Below are 24,450 nucleotides of genomic sequence, written 5' to 3'. Positions count from 1 at the left end.
ATGCAGAAATTTGGGTCTTTTAAGACACAGTAGTGGCTTTTCACCATGGGGAGCTTTTTTTTTTTTTTTTCTTTTATGAAGGTTGTTTTAAGTAAAATTTACTCAGGTACATTATCATCTCATTTTTGAAAAACTTTATTTTATATTGGACTATAGCTGATTAACAATGTTGTGATACTTTCATGTGTACAGGAAAGGGACTCGGCCATACATATACATGTATCCATTCTCCCCCAAACTCCCCTCCCATACAGGCTACCGTATAACATTGAACCAAGTTCCATGTGCTATGCAGTAGGACCTTGTTGGTGGTTAGCCATTTTAAACATAGCAGTGTGTACATGTTGATGCCAAACGCCCTAACTATCCCTCCCTCACATCCTCCCCACACATTAACTATAAATTCACTTCTAAGTCTGTGAATCTCTTTCTGTTTTGTAAATAAATTCATTTGTATCATTTCTTTTTAGATTCCACATGTAAGCAATGCCATACGATATTTCTCCTTCTGATTTACTTCGCTTAGTATGATAGTCTATAAGTCCATCCATGTTGCTGAAAATGGCATTATTTCATTATTTTTAATGGCTGAATAATGATCTATTATACACACACACACACACACATACATACACACACACACACATACACACACACACAGAATCCTCTTTATCTATTCCTCTGTTGATCTGTTGATGACATTTAGGTTGCTTCCCTGTCTTGGCTGTTGTGTACAGTGCTGCAGTGCACATTGAGGTACATGTATCCTTTCACACCCCCATGGGAAGCTTTACACCAGCAAACTTTAAGATAACATCCAGGGTTGAACATGTCCTCTTCCAGTCTGATTGATGACCCACTGTTCTGAGCGTGTCTGAGAAGAAAATGAAGGAATAGACATGGCCAAAGAACTGGATACAACCTTTACATTCTTTCGTCTGTCTGTTTATCCATTTATGGTTCTAAGCAGACAAGGTAGTGTGGGAATCAAACATTTATCTTATCTGCTGTCTTATCTGTTCTTAAAAAGTTTATCTAAGCAGAGAAGAGGTAAGAGACACGGTTGTATGTTAGAAAGACACAGAACCAACATTAGACCTTATGCTGAACTGTGGTGTTGGAGATCTTCTCTTGAGTCCCTTGGTCTGCAAGGAGATCAAGCCAGTCAATCCTAAAGGAAATCAGTCCTGAATATTCATTGGAAGGACTGAGGCTAAAGCTGACGCTCCAATACTTTGGCCACCTGATGAGAAGAACTGAACTGAAAAAAAATGCAAAGAACTGGAAAAGACCCTGATGCTGGGAAAGACTGAAGGCAGAAGGACAAGGGGGCAACAGAGGATGAGATGGTTAGATGGCATCACCAACTCAATGGACAGAGTTTGAGCTAGCTCCAGGAGTTGGTGATGGACAGGGAAGCCTGGCATGCTGCAGTCTGTGGGTTGCAAAGAGTTGGATACAACTGAGTGACTGAACCGAACTGTACTGCTTCTACCACAGCCATCACTGTGACCACCAAGTCCAAGCTGCCAAGTCTGCCCATTGCTTATTCTACTTCAGTGGCTCCTCTATACGCTCCTGTTTTCACTTTTGGTCTCCTATAATCTGTTCTCCAGATAACAACCAAAGTTTTACAAATGTAAAATGAGACCAAAAACCTGCAGTGTTATTCCATAACTCTTAGGAGGAGAGGTCCTTATAACAGGCTCCAATCCTCTGTGACCCAGCCGTGGCTTCTCGTACCACTCTCCATCACTCTACTTCAGCCACACTGGCTTCTTTGCATCTCAGCACACTCTTTAGCTTGAGGACCACTTACTTGATGTGTTTTCCACCTGAAATGCTTTTCCAGGAAATGGCCGCATGGTTTTCTCTCTGACTTCATTCAGCTGTACTTTCATGTTGCCTCATTAAAGATCTTCCCTTAGCACCCTACTAGAAAAAAAAAATGTATATTCAGTTCATATACTCCCTTATTCTGCATTTTATTTTTCCAGAACACTTAACCACTACTTCACATTGTATTGAGTGGTTTTTATTGTCTGCCTCTCCTCACTATATTATAAATTCCAAAATTGCAGGGATGCTCTGTTTTCTTCTTTGCTGTACTCTCAGTATGTAGTGTCTGGTTCCTAGTACATAATAAGTAGATGTTGCATAAATGAATGAAATCCAAATTTTGGTCTCAAGTACTAACTTCCATAGAAATACTCTGTGTTACTTCTGTTCCTAAGACTGTGGGTAAAAGTACAATGTAAGTGAAGCTTGTTTTTTGTTTATTTTTTATACTCTTGCTCCGTGACTTGTCAGTGCTAGTAGCTTCTTTGGGTACCTGTATTTTACCATTATGTTTCAGCCTGTTGGCCATCTTTCTTTTTAAAAATACTTTCCCATCACATCTCATTCTTTCCTTATTAACTATCCATCTCTAGTTTCCCAGCATAAGATTATGTGCTGCTGACTTCATAGAGCTTCCTGAACTTCCAAGGCTCAGGCAAATCGTGCAGTATTCTTCCAGGCCGTACATAAAATGGTATCCTCTTCTTTATGGGTGTTTGGGAAGAGTAGCTCCACACTCCAGCTTGCCTTCAAAGATGCAGGAGTCTGTGTCATAGAAGATTATAGAGGAAATGTTGGTGTTGTACTCTTGAACTTTGGCAAAGAAACGTTTGAAATTAAAAGGGTGATTGAATGCAGAGCTTATCTGTGAACAGATTTCTTTTCCAGAAATAGAGTAATTTCCAATTGTAGATGATACTAAAAGAAGTTCGAGACACTTTGGTTTCACTGGACAGAGCGTCTTACTTGAAACCCTCCAGTTTAGATTTATGGGTTGTAAGAGCTACACCAGAATTGTAAGAGGATATATCAGAGAGTGTGACTGTGAAGTATGTCTGACATTACACCATTCCTAGTTTCATTTACCCAGGGAACTGCATTTCATTTTGGGATTCTGCTGAGATACTGGTATTAAGTGTGAGGAGGACTACCAGCTACACGTGTAAACATGCTTCTGGCATCGGTTTCAGTGGTCATGGAGGAGGACAATATTTTATTAATTTTCCTTGGCTTTTTTAAAAGCTTGCTATCTTCTTACTTACCCTACAAAAATTAATGATACTTGTTCCTTCCTTGTCATTGATTCTTCAGAAAATTTGCTATAGTAATTTATTATGGCTACTCTTTTCTCTTGTTTGCTGATTTCCTTCTCTGGAAGCTTCACATTGGTCCCAATTGCTTTTTTTTTTTTTTTTGCTAGTGTGTTATTATTATCTTTATTCATTTATTTTTTAGGTTTTCTTTTATTATTCCAAGCTTTATGCTTTGTTAATATGACAGCTTACTTCGGCAGCCAGAATTTACACATCTCCAAAGATATGCTGATATTACAAAATCTTTATAGAGCCGCTCTAAAATGGAAAATTATAATTCTTATTTTCTCTCTCTCTTTTTACTTCTAGTTACATGGTTTAGAATTCTCAGTGTATGAAAAAGAGTTCATGATCTCCATCTGTATACCATTAATATGCATCTGTGCTTATCTTTGATAGATGTTTATATGTGTGCATTGTTTGTAAAAGTCTGATACATATTTATATTTAAAGAGTTTCTGGGTGATAAGGTCTGAGCTTTGTGAGCACACAGTATTGCACAAAACATCTTAGGCACTGAGTCCTTAATGCTGGCGTTTTATTTGCTATTCCTCCCAAACCTTCTATATCATCACCTCTTAGAGACAGAGCAGCCTTCCAAACACTTAGAGGGATGTTTAAGATAGCCCTACAGAACTGAACCACCAACTATGGGACAAGACAGAGTGTTTATGCAGTAAAATGACATCACAAACTAAGAACCAGAAAATGACACTGTGAAGGTTGATGGTAGTACATTTGCATTTGGCATGAGAATGGATTGTCTGCCACACCTATAAATAGATAAATAATTGTACATTTCTGGATTATACATAAAATCCCATGCATCCACTAACTTTCAAGGAAAATCTATTCTTTTAAGTAGTAAATTCTAGTAAAAGCAATTACAAATAGTCTTCAAAATTGCCAAGCTTTTTCCTTGTATAATTTTAATGAAGCACTTTTATTCTGGTGGTAATATATTCGTCTCATTGAAATTCAAAGAATACGTTTTTTATATAATTATTATACTGCAGTTCAGAAAACTAATTAAACATTTTATTTTGCAAATATAATGAGTGTGTTAAATATTTGTTTCCACAAGTAAAAGTGTTGGAGGACTGATCAGTCCTTCAGCATTCTTAATTTTGGCAACAAATTTTTTGTTCACATCATAAGAGATAAAGGCAGTTTTGCAACTGTGGTCTACCACTAAGCAGAAGATGCTTTGGGAAAATTAAAGATAATTTGAAGTATACCTTTGAATTTTACATTATAATATTTTATAACAATGTCTGGTACGTGGTCATTATGATGCAACTGTTCAGTTTAGTCGCTCAGTCGTGTATGACTCTTTGTGACCCCAAGAAACGCAGCACACCAGGACTCCCTGTCCATCACCAACCTGTGGAGTTTAACCAAACTCATGTCCATTAAGTCAGTGATGCTATCCAACCATCTCATCTTCTGTCATCCCCTTCTCCTTCCCTCAATCTTTCCCAGCATCAGGGTCTTTTCAAATGAGTCAGCTCTTCACATCAGGTGGCCAAAGTATTGGAGTTTCAACGTCAACATCAGTCATTCCGATGAACACATCCAGGACTGATCTCCTTTAGGATGGACTGGTTGGATCTCCTTGCAGTCCAAGGGATTCTCAAGAGTCTTCTCTAAAACCACAGTTCAGAAGCATCCATTCTTTGGTGCTCAGCTTTCTTTATAGTCCAACTCTCACATCCACACATGACTACTGGAAAAACCATAGATTTGACTAGATGGACCTTTATTGACAAAATAATGTCTCTGCTTTTTAATATGCTGTCTAGGTTGGTCATAACTTTCCATCCAAGGAACAAGCCTCTTTTAATTTCATGGCTGCAATCACCATCTACAGTGATTTTGGAGCCCCCCAAAATAAAGTCAGCCACTGTTTCCACTGTTTCCCCATCTATTTGCCATGAAGTGATGGGACCAGATGCCATGACCTTCGTTTTCTGAATGTTGAGCTTTAAGCCAACTTTTTCACTCTCCTCTTTTACTTTCCTCAAGAGGCTCTTTAGTTATTCTTTGCTTTCTGCCATAAGGGTGGTATCATCTGCATATCTGAGGTTATTGATATTTCTCCCTGCAGTGTTGATTCCAGCTTGTGTTTCTTCCAACCTAGAGTTTCTCATGATGTACTCTGCATATAAGTTAAATAAGCAGGGTGACAATATACAGCCTTGATGTACTCCTTTTCCTATTTAGAACCAGTATGTTGTTCCATGTCCAGTTCTAACTGTTGCTTCCTGACCTGCACACGTTTCTCAAGAGGCAGGTCAGGTGGTCTGGTATTCCCATCTCTTTCAGAATTTTCTGCCATTTATTGGGATCCACACAGTCAAAGGCTTTGGCATAGTCAATAAAGCAGAAACCGATGTTTTTCTGGAACTCTTGCTTTTTTGATGATCCAGCGGATGTTGGCAATTTGTTTTGTTTTGTTTTTTAATTTAATTTAATTTTTTAACTTTACAATATTGTACTGGTTTTGCCATATATCAACATGCATCCGCCATGGGTATACACATGTTCCCCATCCTGAACCCCCTTCCCTCCTTCCTCCCCGTACCATCCCTCTGGGTCATCCCAGTGCACCAGCCCCAAGCATCCTGTATCATGCATCAAACCTGGACTGGCAACTCGTTTCATATATATTTTACATGTTTCAATGCCATTCTCCCAAATCATCCCACCCTCTCCCTCTCCCACAGAGTCCAGAAGACTGTTCTATACATCAGTGTCTCTTTTGCTGTCTTGTATACAGGGTTATTGTTACCATCTTTCTAAATTCCATATATATGCGTTAGTATACTGTATTGGTGTTTTTCTTTCTGGCTTACTTCACTCTGTATAATAGGCTCCAGTTTCATCCACCTCATTAGAACTGATTCAAATGTATTCTTTTTAATGGCTGAGTAATACTCCATTGTGTATATGTACCACGCTTTCTTATCCATTCATCTGCTGATGGACATCTAGGTTGCTTCCATGTCCTGGCTATTATAAACAGTGCTGCGATGAACATTGGGGGTACACGTGTCTCTTTCCCTTCTGGTTTCCTCAGTGTGTATGCCCAGCAGTGGGATTGCTGGGTCATAAGGCAGTTCTATTTCCAGTTTCTTAAGGCAATTGATCTCTGGTTCCTCTGCCTTTTCTAAAACCAGCTTGAACATCAGGAAGTTCATGGTTCAGGTACTCTTTTTAAGGCAATTGATCTCTGGTTCCTCTGCCTTTTCTAAAACCAGCTTGAACATCTGGAAGTTCATGGTTCAGGTGTACTACAAGCACACCTCTTCTTCAGGTACTAGCATGTGAGATGAGTGCAATTGTGCAGTAGTTTGAGCATTCTTTGGCATTGCCTTTCTTTGGACTGGAATGAAAACTGACCTTTTCTAGTCCAGTGGTCACTGCTGAGTTTTCCAAATTTGCTGGCATGCTGAATTCAGTGCTTTCACAGCATCATCTTTTAGGATTTGAAATAGCTTAACTGGAATTCCATCACATCACTAGCTTTGTTCATACTCTTGCTTCCTAAGACCCACTTGACTTCACATTCCAGGATATCTGGCTCTAGTTGAATTATCACACCATTTTGATTATCTAGATTGTGAAGATCTTTTTTGTACAGTTCTTCTGTGTATTCTTGCCACCTCTTCTTAATATATTCTGTTTCTGTTAGGTCCATACCATTTCTTTCCTTTATTGAGCCCATCTTTGCATGAAATGTTTCCTTGGTATCTCTCATTTTCTTGAAAAGATCTCTAGTCTTTCCCATAATATTGTTTTCCTCTGTTTCTTTGCATTGATTGCTGAGGAAGGCTTTCTTATCTCTCCTTGCTATTCTCTGGAACTCAGCATACAAATGGGTATATCTTTCCTTTTCTCCTTTGCTTTTTGCTTTTCTTCTTTTCACAGCTATTTGTAAGGCCTCCTCAGACAGCCATTTTGCTTTTTTGCATTTCTTTTTCTCGGGGATGGTCTTGATCCCTGTCTCCTGTACAATGTCATGAACCTCCATCCATACTTCATCAGGCACTCTGTCTATCAGATCTAGTCCCTTAAATATAATATCTCACTTCCACTGTATATCCATAGGGATTTGATCTAGGTCATACGTGAATGGTCTAGTGATTTTCCCCACTTTCTTCAATTTAAGTCTGAACTTGGCAATAAGGAGTTCATGATCTGAGCCATAGTCAGCTCCTGGTCTTGTTTTTGCCAACTGTATAGAGCTTCTCCATCTTTGGCTGCAAAGATTACAATCCGTCTGATTTCAGTGTTGGCCATCTGGTGATGTCTTTGTGTAGAGTCTTCTCTTGTGTTGTTGGAAGAGGGTGTTTGCTATGACCAGTGCATTCTCTTAGCAAAACTCTATTAGCCTTTGCCCTGCTTCATTCTGTACTCCAAGGCCAAATTTGCCTGTTACTCCAGGTGTTTCTGGACTTCCTACTTTTGCATTCCAGTCTCCTATAATGAAAAGGACATCTTTTTTGGGTGTTAGTTCTAAAAGGTCTTGTAGGTCCCACAGAACCGTTCAACTTCAGCTTTTTCAGCGTTACTGATCGGGGCGTAGACTTGGATTATCATGATATTGAATGGTTTGCCTTGGAAATGAACAGATGTAACTGTAGTTTATTTGAAATATTTCCTTATACTATATCATTACACATTATGGGAGGAATATATGAAGACATGAGAAAAACAGGCATACAGATTTTGGAAAATAACAGCTCACTTTTTATAGAATCATCCAAGTGGTAATAACTACTGAGAATATAGCTGAGAGCCTACAAGTATGAAACAAGGGTGATAGGAAAATAAACGGTAATGTTAGTCAGCTGCAAAATACATGTATTTTTATTTCTATGATTATTCCTCTCTCAGAGCCTATATACTGTTTTCTTAACATGAACTTAAGAGTCTGATTAACTGATCCCTGTGTTATGGTGGATCAGTTCACAGTGGGGTCTGCTGGAAGTTCTTAGGCTGATACAGTGACATAGAGCAAAGGGATGGTGTGACTGTGTGTGTGTGTGTGTATGTGTGTATGCATTTGTATATGAAACAAATTAAAAAGCGGAATAGTTTGAGGGTTAATTAATAGGCACATGTTAACCTTTGAAAAGCCTTTGTGTGATGCAACAGAACGTAGCTTCACATAGCCTAACTCCATAACAAACAATTTAACACAGTGACAGCTTATTTATTTCTTGCTTGTACAAGTCAAAGAAGGTGTTTGATTGCACAGCTGTCTTCTGAGTAGTGGTTCAAGGATCCAGACTTCTACCCTTTAGCAGCTCTACATTCCCCAAGAACCTCAGAATCCTTGGCAGGATCTTCTGCATCTGGCCAGCAAATGAGGGAAAAGAGAGCAAAGCAGATTTCACAGGAGGTGTTTGAGGACAAGACTGAATATGGCATCTATTACTTTGACCCACAAGTCAGTCATAGGCCAATCTATTGCAGGGAAGGTTGGGAAACGCAGTCTGTTTGTGTGCCTTGGAGGAAAAGGACTTAGTTCTATAACCAACTAATAGTTAAACCTGCCACAAATCCTGAGATTCATGATGATCATCACCATTAGTCACTGCTGAAAAGAGTTTAAATTCTACTTAATATTTTCTACTTAAGTATAAGCATCACATGTAGACCTTATTTATACAGGTGTGTACCATTTCCATTATCAATTGCATTTTTCTTAAGCACAAATTCACCTCACCAACTAATTCAGTAAACTGAAAACCTCTTGCTAGATAAGCTGGAGTGCATAATCCGTGTAAAGATGTCAATTACTCTTATGTTGAATTGGCAGAATGTGAAAACAGATGGTACTGGTCTTCTGTGTCTGTCCACAGAGCAGTAAATACTAGTTGATGATGCATGAAAGAGATGCAGCTTAAGAGGATGGAAACTAACTCCTATGAGTATGAAAGCAATTCTGTAAAGAGAAAACTATTAGCAATTCTTCTAAGTAAAACCCTGATAGTTTGAGTTATCATATAACATACAGTCTTAGAAACTAGAATGGATGATCACCAGACTAGAGCAAAACCAGATTTCACCTTTTAAAAGATAAAAGATAATTGGTCGCTTTTCTATCTTCTTTCCTGTGTCCATTCTCTATAAGAGAGACATGGCAGGTGGGCGGCAAAAGGGACAGGGTGATGGCTAAGGTGTGGCTACAAAAAGTTAGACAAGCAGAAGTGTTCCTTTCCTGAAACTGTGGCAACAGCAGGGATGAGGGAGATGTGGGAGGGTAGAGAGCTTGCAGAGTCCAGGACAATGGGTTTGAGGAGGGCTGTAAGTTCTAAACAGAGTGCCCAAGTAGGGAAAAAGGCAAAATCGCTGCAGTTATGGAGAAACGAAGTGTAAATAGGTTACGCAAATAAACTGAAGGTCTTGTCTGGAAAACTGACTAGGACACTGCCCACAGCTGGCATTTACCTGCTTACCAAAGCACACCTTATCTTTGACCTTTTAAAATTTCTGTTGAGCCATTTATTTTTCTTTTAGCAGTTACATTCCTTCTATCCAAACTTAGTTTATATGCATTCTTTTTTTCATTGAGATATAGCTGATTTACAATATTATGTTAGTCTCAGGTATACCACATAGTGATTCAGAATCTTTATAGATTATATATATATATATTCCATGTATAGTTTTTATAAAATATTGGCTATATTCCCTGTGCTGTACAATATATCATTAAAGTCTATTTATTTATACATAGAAGTCTGTACCTCTGAAACCCCTCCTCGTATCTTGCTCCTCTCTACCTCCCTCTCCCTACTGGTAACAGCTAGTTTGCTCTTCTGTGTTTATTGCTTCTCTGTTGCAATCATTTGTTATATTCTTTAGATTCCACCTGTAAGAAATAACATATGGTATTTGTCTTTCTCCATCAGACTTATTTTCTAAGCATAATAACCTTCCAGGTCCATCCATGTTCTTGCAGAAGCCAACATTTTATTCTTTATATGGCTGAGTAGTATTCAATATCCTACTGTATTCAACACATACACCACATCTTCTTTATCCATTCATCTGTTGATGGGCACTTAGGTGACTTGCTTATCTTGACAAGTATAAATAATGCTGCTGTGAACACTGGGATTCGTGTATCTTTTCAAAATACTGTTTTCATTTTCTTTGAATGTATACACAGGAGTGGAATTGCTGGGTCATATGGTAGTTCTATTTTAGTTTTTTTGAGGAAACACCATTCTATTTCCTGAGTAGTTGCATCAATTTACATTCTCTCTAACCATATACTAAGGTTCCCTTATCTCCACATCCTTGACAACATTTGTTATTTGTATAGCCATTTTGACAGGTGTGAGGTGACATCTCATTGTGGATTTGATTTGCATTTATCTTATGATTAATGATGTTGAGCATCTTTTTGTGTGACTATTTCTGTCTCTGTCTTCTTTGGGAAAATGTCTATTCGTGTCTTAATTGAGTTGTTTGGGCTTTTTTTTTTTTTGATGTTAAGTTGTATGAACTGTTTATGTATTTTGGATATTACCCATTATCAGTAATACCATTTGCAAGTATTTTCTCCCACTCAGTAGCTGTCTTTTCATTTTGTCAATGATATCCTTTGCTGTGCAAAAGCTTTGAAATTGAATTAGGACTCATTTTTAAATTTTTGCTTTTGTTTCCTTTGGTTTAAGAGAATGACACATAAAAATTATTATTATGATTTATCTTATAGAATGTTCTACTTATATTTTCTTCTAGTTTTGTGGTTTCCAGTCTCTTACATTTAGTCTTTAATCCATTGTGAGTTTATTTTTATATATGGTGTAGGAAATGTTATAATTTCATCCTTTTACATGTAGCTATCCAGTTTTTCCTTTACTGATTATTGTGGATATAGATGAATTTACTACTTTTGTATTTTAACCTTCTTACTAGCTTTGTTGGAGAAGGGGATGACAGCCCACTCCAGTGTTCTTGCCTGGGAAATCTCATAGACAGAGGAGTCCGGTGGGCTACAGTCCACAGGGTCGCAAAGAGTCAGACATGACTTAGCAACTGAGCATGCACTAGCTTTGAATGGTTGATTTACTGTATACTTGGCCTTCCCCTGTGGCTCAGCTGGTAAAGAATCTTCCTGCAATGAAGGAGACCTGGGTTCAATCCCTGGGTTGGGAAGATACCCTGGAGAAGGAAAAGGCTACCCACTCTAGTATTCTGGCCTGGAGAATTCCATGGACTGTGTAGTCGATGGGGTCACAAAGAGTCAGACACGACTGAGTGACTTTCACTCACTCACTCACTGCCTTTACCAAGGATCTTTTTCTTTTTTGTAATCTTTCATGTTTCTCATTGTGGCCTTTTGTTTTTCACTTATAGAAGTCACTTTAACATTTCTTCTAAAGCTGGTTTGGTGGTACTGAACTATTTTAGCCTGTCTCTAAAACTTTTGATTTCTCCGTCAAATCTCAGTGATAGATTATCCTTGGTTGTATGTTTTTCTCTTTCATTACTCTAGTTTCAACTGAAAATCAGCTCATTGCCTTATGGGAGTTCCCTAATTTCTTTTCCCTTGCAATTGTTAATATTTTCTCTTATATTCAATTTTTGCTGTTTGAATTACAGTGTGTCTTGGGGTGGTCCTCTTTGGGTAGATCCTGTTTGGGACTCTCTGTGCTTTCTGCACTCGGAGGTCTTTTTCCTTTTCCAGGTTAGGGAAGTTTTCAGCTATTATATGATATCATCACACATGTTCTCTGCTCCAATCTCTCTTCTTCTTCTGGGCCCTCTGTTACGTGAGTGTTAGTACATTTGATTTTATTCCAGAGATTTGTTAAACCTCCCTCATTTTTTTATTCTTTTTTTTTTTTTTTTTTTCTGTTGAGCTTCGGTGATTTCCACTGTTCTGTCTTCCAGCTCACTGATCTGTTTCTCTCTATCATTTAATCTACTATTGATTCCTTCCAGTGTATTTTTCATTTAGTTTGTGTATTCTTCATCATCTGTTAAACAGTTTTAACTTCTCACTCTGTTTTTCCATTCTTCTCCTGAGTTCTTTGATCATCTTTACAATTATTACTTGAACTCTTTTGCAGGTAGATTGCCTATCTCCACTTAGTTCTCTTTCTGGGGTTTTATCATGTTCCTTTGTTTTAACCCGTGTTTCTCTGGCACCTCATTTTGTTGATTTGCGGTTTTTATTTCTCTGTATCTAGGAGGTTATGTTTCCTGACCTTGGAGAAATGGCCTTTTGTAGGAGACATCCCGTCCCTCAGCCCACTCCTCACTGGTCACCAGAGCTGCCTGCTCTAGGGTACCCTGTGTGGGCTGTGTATGTGGATCCTTCTGTTGGGGAGGGTAGACTACTGGGGCAGGCTGGCACACATGACTGGCTCCAGGTCCAGCTGTTTGCCAGGCCCTGCCTTGTGCTGAGGCTGCCAGCTGCTTATTGTTGGGCTGGGTCATGGGGTGGCTGTTTTTCAGAATTCATAGGGTCCCCGGTACTGAGCTGTCTCACTGGTAGGTAGAATTGGGGTCCAGGATATCCTGGATTGTCCACACCATACATAGGTGAAACCAGGTCTTGGGGCTAGTGCTGACTGACTGGTGAGCAGAGCAGTCTAGTTGCAAGGTTCAGCAGTCCCAGAATTGGTGTCAGACTGCTGATGGTTGCGGCCTGCTCCTGACACAGCTGGCTTGTGGGGTCCTGAGTGTCCTGAAGCTTGTCTGAGCTCTCTAGTGAGTGGGGCTGGTAGGGAGAATGGCTGAAGAGCCCAAGATTTTCAGAACTGGTATTTTCCTGATGCTGGGGTGAGGGGCCAACTGGTCCTGGGCTGGTGCTAGACTGCTGGTGGGTGGGTTTGACCCTGCCATGATGGGCTGCAGGACTCAAGTTGACCTTGGGCTGGTGTCTGCTCACTGGTGGGTGGGGTGAGGCTCTGATTCTAAGGTTAGAGCAGGCTTGCTGATAGGGGGATGCAGGGAGGCAGGGCACCGGGGATTCTGGAGCTGGTGCCTGTGCATTGGTACGTGAAGCTGTATCTCGGTGTCTCTAGCTGCAGGGCCCTGGGGGCCCCAGCATGCTGGTGTGTGGGGCCAGGTCCTCAGCCCTTTGGTGGGCAGGGCAATGTTCAGGGGTGGCTCTAGGCTCAGAGACTCTTAAGGAAGCCTGTCTGATGATGGGTGGGGCTGTAGTTGGCACTGGTGAGTGCCAGGAGACATCCCAGCATTGGTGTCCTTAGGCTAGTGGGTGGGGTGGGGCTGGGTTCCCCAGGCTAGCAAGCTAAAGGGAGGATTCAACAATATTGGTTGCTAGCACTAATGTCCACATGGTACAAGGAGGTCCCCAAAGTGACTTTAGCCAGTGTCTCTGTCCCCAGAGTGAGCTCCAGTTGCCCCCCTGCTTCTACAGGAGACCCTCTAAGATCAGCTGGCAGGTCTTACCCAGGCTCCTTTCAAATCTCAGTTTCTTTCCTGAGTCTAAGTGTGTAAAATTTTGTGTGTGCCCTTTAAGAGTGGAGTCTGTTTCTCATAACCCTCTGGGTCTTCCGAAAGTTAGCCCCACTGGTCTTCAAAGCCAAATGTTCAGGGGCTCATCCTGGCACAGGATCCCTGGGCTGGGGAGCCTGATGTGGGGCTCAGACCCCTCATTCCTTAGAGAGAACCTCTGCAATTGTAATTATTGTTTGTGCATTGTCCACCCAGGGGCATGAGGCTTGACTGGACCTTGATTCTGCCCTCCTACCTCCTGCTTGTGTTCCTTCTTTTTATCTTCAGTTGTAAAAGGTCACTTATGATAGATTTGGGTGTTTTTCATAAATAATTATTCTGTAAGTAGTTGTGATTTTGTTGTGCTGGTGAGAGTTCAGCTCAGGGTATTCCTCCTTTGTCATATTGGGAACTCTCTCATCTACATATGTTCTTAATATTTAAAGGATTAAACAATAAAGTTATATATGAACTTTTTTGAATATGTATTCAAAATGAACATAATTTGAATATGTATTTTATTAAAAATGTAATTTAAAATAAACTATAAAAATTTAAATTGTTTTCCTATTTTTAGGGATGTAATTCAAATATAGTTTTCAGAAAAGTATTTCCTTCTAAAATATACAAACATATGTATTAAAATGAGGACAAATGCAAGTTATTAGTTCATATAAATTTTTACATAAATCACTTGAATAAAGCTAAAATTTAATGAGTTAAATCTCATAAATCTAAATTTCAGACATAAAAATATTGACAGTTCTAGAATTCAAAAACCATCTAGTTGGCAGAAAACCAATATCAGGCTTCCTATATGTATATGGAAAACTACATATATACAAACTTTGCAAGTAATATGAATCATTGATTATTCAAAATATCCCCCTAGCTAGTAGTAGATTTGCCTTGCATACTGCATTGATTCATGAGCACCTTCAAATGCATGAATTGGACCCAAAGAAAATGGGTGCTTAATGATACTTTCATATGCAATAACCTACTGCATATATGCCATCCAGAGAAAGAACATGGTGGGTTGATTAGTTTATCCTTTCTCTTACACAGATGCTTCCATAGCTTAAATTCCTTCCCATATTCCAAATCTGTAACTATTTCTGTTGTCAACAATGGCAATCGGCAAACCTTGGTAGCATTTGGACACCATCACCTATGGTTTCTAGACTAAAGAACAAAAGATATTCCAGTGTTCCTATGGGCTTTAGAGAGTATTAATCATAAGAGCAAGTGGTGTTAGTCACAAAGACAGATGTTTAGAGTTATGGCTTGTTCTGTGCTAGTGCCAAGTGTGGGATCCCCAGTGATAGCAGAGGCTACAAGCTATTTAATTTTTGAGTTTGCATTTGGGATAAGTAGAAACCTCTTTATGTGTAGGCTGTTAGGGCAAGAGTCTTCCCTTATCTGGGCTTCAGGGTAGTAGTGCATTAAATTCCGACCTATAAATTTATCAAATACATGTTTCCTCTTATGGTATGGAGGGATACTAGACGTCCAAAGGGAGAAGGATAGGGAGAGAACCAGCAGTGAAGGGGGAAAGGGTGGAATAAATTTGGAGGAAACAGCAAAACATCACTTAATTCATAATTTTGCCTAGGAGTTTGGTCTCTAGGTACTAATATATTACTCTTATTTCTGTGTATAACTGTATGTGTTCTCCCTCTCTGCATTTTCCTTGGTTTTGCAAATTGTCTTGAATTATTGTTTAAATAATTTTAGGATGTTAAGTTTGGGGTGGTGTTACCTCTTGCATTTATTATTGGGATTTAAGTCCCTCTAGAGTCAGGTTTTGAAAAGCAGGGATGCCCTCAGTTACTTTATAACAATCTAATTTCTTCCATAAGTGCTTTTAGCCTGAAATACTAATTAAAGCATGTTCCTATTATAAATCAAAGCCCTTAGCTTGAAGGAGATTCACAGAACCTCAATTAGAAATTCTCAGAGGACACTTTCAACCTGCATATAGTTAGGGATATTTTGGGTTTGGTTGTGTTTATACTTCAGAGAAGGCAATGGCACCCCACTCCAGTACTCTTGCCTGGAAAATCCCATGGACAGAGGAGCCTGGTAGGCTGTAGTCCATGCTAAGGGTCGGACTTGACTGAGCGACTTAACTTTCACTTTTCACTTTCATGCATTGGAAAAGGAAACGGCAACCCACTCCAGTGTTCTTGCCTGGAGAATCCCAGGGACGGGGAAACCTGGTGGGCTGCCGTCTATGGGGTCGCACAGAGTCGGACATGACTGAAGTGACTTAGCAGCAGCAGCAGTGTCTATACTTAAAGACAGAATTGGCCAAAATTCGTATTGAATAAAGATAAATGGGTCCAGTAACACTATTTTTGTCTCTACTTCCCAGTACTGTATGTCCAGATTGAAGTATGGTTTTAAGCTATAGTTTTGAGCAAGAGATTTTTAAAAGTTACATTTAGAAAATATTGCTATATGGGAAAATAATCTTTTAAAAGTGTTGATATATGTATATGAATAACTGATGTGCTTTGCTGTATACCTGAAACCGACACAACATTGTTAATCAATAGAAAGCCCAGAGATAAATCCACGCACATATGGACACCTTATCTTTGACAAGGGAGGCAAGAATATACAATGGATTAAAGACAATCTCTTTAACAAGTGGTGCTGGGAAAACTGGTCAACCACTTGTAAAAGAATGAAACTAGAACACTTTCTAACACCATACACAAAAATAAACTCAAAATGGATAAAAGATCTCAACGTAAGACCAGAAACTATAAAACTCCTAGAGGAGAACATAGGAAAAACACTCTCCGACATACCTCACAGCAGGATCCTCTATGACCCACCTCCCAGAATATTGGAAATAAAAGCAAAAATAAACAAATGGGACCTAATTAAACTTAAAAGCTTCTGCACATCAAAGGAAACTATTAGCAAGGTGAAAAGGCAGCCTTCAGAATGGGAGAAAATAATAGCAAATGAAGCAACTGACAAACAACTAATCTCAAAAATATGCAAGCAACTCCTACAGCTCAACTCCAGAAAAATAAATGACCCAATCAAAAAATGGGCCAAAGAACTAAATAGACATTTCTCCAAAGAAAACATACAGATGGCTAACAAACACACGAAAAGATGCTCAACATCACTCATTATCAGAGAAATGCAAATCAAAACCACTATGAGGTACCATTTCATGCCAGTCAGAATGGCTGTGATCCAAAAGTCTACAAGCAATAAATGCTGGAGAGGGTGTGGAGAAAAGGGAACTCTCTTACACTGTTGGTGGGAATGCAAACTAGTACAACCACTATGGAGAACAGTGTGGAGATTCCTTAAAAAACTGGAAATAGAACTGCCTTATGATCCAGCAATCCCACTGCTGGGCATACACACTGAGGAAACCAGAAGGGAAAGAGACACGTGTACCCCCAATGTTCATCGCAACACTGTTTATAATAGCCAGGACATGGAAGCAACCTAGAGGCCCATCAGCAGATGAATGGATAAGAAAGCAGTGGTACATATACACAATGGAGTATTACTCAGCCATTAAAAAGAATACATTTGAATCAGTTCTAATGAGATGGATGAAACTGGAACCTATTATACAGAGTGAAGTAAGCCAGAAAGAAAAACACCAATACAGTATACTACTGCATATATATGGAATTTAGAAAGATGGTAACAATAACCCTGTATACAAGACAGCAAAAGAGACACTGATGTATAGATAGATCAGTCTTCTGGACTCGGTGGGAGAGGGAAAGGGTGGGGAGATTTGGGAGAATGGCATTGAAACATGCATAATATCATGTATGAAACGAGTCACCAGTCCAGGTTCGATGCACGATACTGGATGCTTGGGGCTGGTGCACTGGGACGACCCAGAGGGAGGGTATGGGGAGGGAGGAGGGAGGAGGGTTCAGGATGGGGAACACAGGTATACCTGTGGTGGATTCATTTCGATATTTGGCAAAACTAATACAATATTGTAAAGTTTAAAAATAAAATAAAATTTAAAAAGAAAAAAAAGAATGTTAAAAAGAAAAGAAAATCCTGCTTAAAGAAATGTCAGAAGAGTCACAGAGTACAAAAGAATTTTAGCTGAACTTAAAAGGTGGAAAAAAAAATCAGCTATCTTAGAAGTTAGATATATTTCTTCTCCTTAATTTTTTAAGTATTAAATATCCAGGCCAGAAATGTGATCTACTCTTTCACATCTCCAGTATTAATTAGGAATTATGTCTCCTACTTTGGTTCATGTTTTATTCATACTTACAAGTTTTAATTCTTTCTGGCACTTTAGTATCAGGCTAAAAGTAGTCAAAATATGAAAGCTTGGAGATAAATAGAAAAATGTTGGTATGTTATCACTCTTTAACTCAGCACAATGCTTGCCTTTTCCAGGAAAGCACATTAGAGCATTCACATTTCTACACAGGACCAAACAGATGATTTTTGCATTTTGTAAAATTTCAGGTCTGTCTTTAGCAATTCACTTTGCCTTAACCTCAGATATAATATTTTCTTCCTTTCTGAAATAGGAATAATAAAAGTAGACTGGAACACAGCATTGTTGGCAAACCACACGTTATTAAATGTTTGATTTTATCTATTACAGAACATGAAAAGCAGAGGTTATGCAAGAGCACTGATTATATGAATTTGCATTTCAAAGTGAAATGGTTTTATAATGAATATGTGCGGGAACTTCCTGCCTTCAAGGATGCCGTTCCTGAATACTCCTTGTAAGTAGTGATTTTTTCACCCCCAAGCTTATTCTCAATTCATAGTCCTGTAAAATTACACCTGAATTATGCAGCCCTAAAATCTCTTCTCATAATCTTCATTTGAATGCAGACATTTCTGTTATGAAATTAGTGTTAAATGATTTGCATATATTTAGGAAGCATATTTAATTGAATTGTAAGTATGTCTTACTTGGATATTCAAGTCAAAGAGAAAGAAATACATAATGCATAAAAGCTCACACGATGAAATGATTTCTTGTAAAAGTGCTTGAACTCGGATTTTGTTAGGAAAATGAAGGGGGCTTGTATATTGATCTATATAATCCAGATTTCTCTTTATTTCAAACCTAAACATGTCTTAGAAATTTATATTTCTAAAATAGAAGTCACTGTTAAACAGGTAACATTGTCATAAGCATGTTTCTATCAAATACAGTTGTAATTACACAGTCAGATTTATAATACTGTGCATTTGATATTTGTCAGAATTCCATTTTATTCTGTTGAGAGGGGTCTGCCATATTCTAAGCACTATGCCAAGTATTTAGGAAAGGGAGAAAAAAATAAAGACCTCACCTTGAAAGGAGCTTATACTCAAGGAGACATGGACAAGAACACAAATCATGATAAAACAAGGCTAATTGAAATAAGTACTAATTCAAGTAGTATAAGCAAAATGCAGTGCAGTCTCACAAAAGAGATATATTACCCCTATTTCAGTGACTCTACACAGTGTTTATGAATAAGGTAACATTTAATATAGACTTTGAAAGGTTGGTCAGGTTATAACAAGAAAAGGAAAGAAAAGTTCTGAGGGTAATTATGGAAGAAGGAACACATGGGCTGTGGCCCATGGGAAATAGTTTAATTTCAGTGAAGAACACAGTATTTTTACAAAATTAGTAGAAAGTAATGTAGGAAAAGTGCTTTTGACTAGATTATATAAATACAGTGACGCTTTTGCTACTTTCATTAGGCACTGTGGAGGTTGGAAGAGGCAAAGATGGGAAGGGGTAGAGAAGAGATTTAGAAGGTAGTGAGTAATGTAATGATAAGATTAGAACACCCATTCATATAACTTTTCTCATAGAAGTTTATAAGCTAGAATGAGATACCAGGAGAAGTAAAAAGTTTACACATAATAGTGTGACTGTAGTAAAAGTGTAAAGGATGAAGATGTGTGGGAGATAAATTTCAAAGATAGAATTTACAGACTTTGTCAGCTAAACACACTTGAGGATTGAAGACTTAAACGTGCAGTACAAGTGTCTAAGTGTTGGTGACATCATTGGCTGGGAATAGGGAAATAAAAAGGGGAGCTGTTTGCCAGAGACTTCTGCTTCTGGCTCTGTCTGAACTAACTATAATCAGACTACCATGCTCACTGAAGACCAACTATAAAAGCTGAATAAATTAAACAGCATCAGAGAGCAATCAAGGCAAGTCACCAGGGAGTGAGTCACTAAGGTCCCTGAGAAAAGAAATGCATTGAGATGAACCCTGTGTCTGTTGCAGTTTCTCCCCAGGCCCCTCCAGCTACGTGCCATACCAGTCCTGGTGGTCAAACAGAGAACAGTAACTCAGAGTTGATAGTGACTCCACCGGCTAGAGAAACAAACATCGGTGTTCAGGGCTCTAAAGCCTGCTTGGTCTTGTGGGACCAAGATCTCGGAATAAAGGGGACTACACAGAAGTACAACATGTTGTATGCAGTTTCTTTTTGAGGTGTTCTCTGATTCCTAATCTGCCCTTGAGTGGAGAGTGAGGCAGAAATCGAGTAGAATGCAAGCACTAAGAGGTTAAAAAGCTAGGTAGAAACTTCAACATTCTCACAGTGTTGGGGAGACAAAAATTAGAAGGTAAGGCTTTCTAAGAAAGAAGCAGCACTATAAACATCCCAGTTTTTCAGGTGAGATCCCTGAAGGAGTCTGTTCTAAAAATAAGGGCAAACTGAGACCAGCCTAAAATCTAGCCTTTCCTGGATCTTGGTGATCTTCCTACATTCTATCTACAAGCAGAAACTTAGATCCACTCTGAAGGAAATGAGAAATCAAAGGTTCCACAACTTTTCATAGACAATGCACAATATTTAAAAGGTTAAAGATTGCCAGACAATAGGACCAAATGACTAGAATCCAAGAGAAAAAGAGATACTAGCCTTATCAGACATAGTTTGATATGTCCTTCAAATTGTGGGAGGACTTCAAGAGTAAAAAGGAAGCTATAAGAAGAATAAATTGGACATCATAGAACTGAAAAAGGAAGTTAGGAATGTAATAGATGGACCTAATGGCAGAATATACACAGCAGAGGGCCTAAAATAACTGAGCCGTAGAAACAAAAAATACAAATATAGAAAAAAATAAAACAGGGATATATGAGGCAAATTATAAAGAGGTCTGGTGTGCAATGAATTGGGTCCCCAAAAAAGAGAAGAGAGAAAGAATAAATAGTATTTGAGCAGTGTGTAAAAAGATACTAGATGTGGATTTTGCAAAACTGATGAAAAGTTTTAAACTAAAGTTTAAGAATTTCTGTAAATCCTAAGAAGGATAAATGCAAGGAAAACCACCTGCAGGCCCATCATAGAAAACTGCTTAAAATCAAAAAGAAGTAAAACTTAAGTGTACTGGGGTCGAGGAAGGGAAGACACTACCTTCAAAAGAGCTGCAGTAATACAATTGACTGATTATTCAACAGAAGTGACTGAAACCTGAATATGATGCAATGATATCTTTTAAGTGCTGAAAGAGAGCAATTAGAATTCTACAAGCATCAAATATATCCTTCAAAAATAAAGGAAGATAAAAACATTTATACAGTATAACTGGGGATCCTCCAACTCAGGAATAGAACCCAGGTCTTCTATACTGTAGCCAGATTCTTTACCAACTGAGCTGCAAGGGAGGCCCAGCTGAAAACCTAAGAGAACTCATTTCCAGGAGACTCTCATCAAAAATATACTCTAAGCCTTCAGACAGAGAAAAATGACTTAAGAATACAGTAATAAAGAATTAAAAATATTAGAGAAGATGAACAAATTAGTACATTTAAAGCACATTAGCAAGATTGCTGAGAGAAATATCAATAACCTCAGATATGCAGATGACACCACCCTTATGGCAGAAAGTGAAGAGGACCTAAAAAGCCTCTTGATGAAAGTGAAAGAGGAGAGTGAAAAAGTTGGCTTAAAGCTCAACATTCAGAAAACGAAGATCATGGCATCCGGTCCCATCACTTCATGGGAAATAGATGGGGAAACAGTGGAAACAGTGTCAGACTTTATTTTTGGGGGCTCCAAAATCACTGCAGATGGTGACTGCAGCCATGAAATTAAAAGACGCTTACTCCTTGGAAGGAAAGTTATGTCCAAACTAGATAGCATATTCAAAAGCAGAGACATTACTTTGCCAACAAAGGTCCGTCTAGTCAAGGCTGTGGTTTTTCCTGTGGTCATGAATGGATGTGAGAGTTGGACTGTGAAGAAGGCTGAGTGCCGAAGAATTGATGCTTTTGTACTGTGGTGTTGGAGAAGACTCTTGAGAGTCCCCTGGACTGCAAGGAGATCCAACCAGTCCATTCTGAAGGAGATCAGTCCTGGGTGTTCATTGGAAGGACTGACGCTGAGGCTGAAACTCCAATACTTTGGCCACCTTATGCGAAGAGTTGACTCATTGGAAAAGACCCTGATGCTGGGAGGGATTGGGGGCAGGAGGAGAAGGGGACTACAGAGGATGAGATGGCTGGATGGCATCATGGACTCGATGGATGTGAGTCTGAGTGAACTCTGGGAGTTGGTGATAGACAGGGAGGCCTGGCGTGCGGCGATTCATGGGGTCGCAAAGAATTGGACATGACTGAGCGACTGAACTGAACTGAACTGAACTGAGCAATATAAAAGTTTTAAAATCTGTAGAATAAAATCTGCATAGAATTAAAATAGAGGACAAAAATAGCCTGAAAATGTAGGAGAATGATAGACTGAGTTAATAAAAGGTCCTCAAATTATTTAGAAGGTGTAAATACTCATTTTAAAAAGCTTTTACTATGTCTGGGTGTGTGTGTTATAATTTATAATGCAAGCTCTTAATGTATAATATAATACTAGGCATCAAATAAGATTATGGGGAAGGAGGAGCGAGTAAAATAAAACTACTTAAAAGGCAAAAAATGAGAAAGAAAGGAATGAAGGGCAAGTAGGAAACTGGGAGTGGGAATGAAATATGATAGATTTAAAATTTAATGTATCAGAAAATTAAGTGTAAACCTTAAGTGCAAGTAGATTGATATTCTAGCCAACAAGTATTGTTCTGTTAGATAAAATAGTAAAACCCAAAATATCTTTCTTATAATTTATTCACCTAAAACATGAGAGTCTAGAAATGTTAAAGGATGAAAAAATAATTGAAAGGAAAATTATGCAGCTATATTAATATTAAAAAAGTAGATTTTAAGATAAACACTTTGAGAGAAATTTTTCATGATAATTAAGGGAATAATTCAACAAAAAGATGTTTCATTTCTAGTGGAAAGATATCACATGTGCTTGGATTGGAAGAATTAATACTGTTAAATGGCCATACTATCCAAAGCAATCTACAGATTTAATGTGATCCCCATCAAATTATCCGTGACATTTTTCACAGAACTAGAACAAATAATCCTAAAATTTATATTGCACCATGAAAGACCCTGAATTCCCAAAACAATTCTGAGGAAAAAGAACAAAACTGGAGGTATAACCCTCCCAGACTATAGACAATACTACAAATTTACAGCAATCAAAACAGCATGTTACTGGCACAAAAACAGATATACAGATCAATGGAACAGAATAGAGAGCCCAGAAATAAACCCACACAACCTACAATCAATTCATCTTCAACAAAGGTGGCAAAAATATACAAAATATAAAGACAGTCTCTTTAGCAAGTGATGTTGAGAAAGCTGGACAGCTATATGTATATCAATGAAGATAGAACAATGCTCAAATATGACACCATAAAATTCTTGTAAGAGAACACAGGCAAACATTCTCTGACATAAATCCTATCAGTGTTTTTTATTAGGTCAGTCTCCTAAGGAAATAGAATTGAAAACAAAAATAAACAAATGGTACCAAATCAAACAAGCTTTTGCACAGCAAAAGAAGCCACAAACAAAATGAAAAGACAACCTATGGAATGGGAGAGAATATTTGCAAACAGCATGACCAACAAGGGATTAAATTCAAAAAAACAAAAATAGTTCACATGACTCAACAACAACAAAAACAATCTAATGAAAAAATGGGCAGAACAAATAAGTAAATGTCATTTTTCTATTTGTTCAAGCTTAAAAAAATTGTGTAGAAGACCAAACTAGATAGATCCCCAAAGAAGACATACAGATGGGCAATAGGCACATGGAAAGATGTTCAACAAAACTAATTAGAGAAATGCAAATCAAAACTACTGAGATATCACCTCACGCAGGTTAGAAGGGCCAACATCAAAAAGTCTACAAATAACAAATGCTGAAAAGGTGTTGAGAAAAGAGATCCCTCCTACACTGTTGGTGGGAATGTACGTTGGCTCAGCCACTATGGAACACAGTATGGGGGTTCCATAAAAAGCTAAAAATAGAGTTGCCCTATGATTCAGCAATCTTACTCCTAGACATATATCTGGAAAAAACTAACTTGAAAAGATACATACACCCTCAAATTCATAGCAACAATATTTACAATAGGCAAGTCATGGAAGCAACCTAAATATCAATTGACAGATGAATGGATAAAGAAAATGTGGATCAAATATACAATGGAATATTACTTATCCATAAAAAGAATGGAATATTGCCATTTGCAGAAACATGAATGGATCTAGAGGTTATCATACTAAGTAAGTCAGAGAAAAATACCATATGATATCACATTTATGAAATAAAAAATATGATACAAATGAACTGATTTATAAAGCAAATACTCACTCATAGACACAGAAAGCAATCTTATGGTTACCAAAGGGGTAAGGTGGGCTAGGATAAATTAGGAGACTGGGGATTAACAGATACAA

The 24,450-nt window shown here is 38.3% G+C and overlaps 1 protein-coding gene across 2 annotated transcripts in view; it reads left to right on the top strand.

Moving 5' to 3' along the window:
* The window catches only part of UNC13C (unc-13 homolog C), a 723,080-nt gene that overhangs the window by 571,919 nt on the left and 126,711 nt on the right, over window positions 1-24,450 (top strand). For both annotated transcript variants that reach the window (XM_019968805.2, XM_070797523.1), the window contains one exon: window positions 18,265-18,391. In XM_019968805.2, coding sequence (XP_019824364.2) covers window positions 18,265-18,391 — 127 coding nt within the window. The remainder of the gene's footprint in view (window positions 1-18,264; window positions 18,392-24,450) is intronic.

Source organism: Bos indicus, chromosome 10 (assembly GCF_029378745.1).
Source record: "Bos indicus isolate NIAB-ARS_2022 breed Sahiwal x Tharparkar chromosome 10, NIAB-ARS_B.indTharparkar_mat_pri_1.0, whole genome shotgun sequence".
NCBI classification, from domain to species: Eukaryota; Metazoa; Chordata; class Mammalia; order Artiodactyla; family Bovidae; genus Bos; species Bos indicus.
The sequence above is the reverse complement of the archived record's forward strand: the minus strand, read 5'-3'. Positions and strand labels throughout refer to the sequence as shown.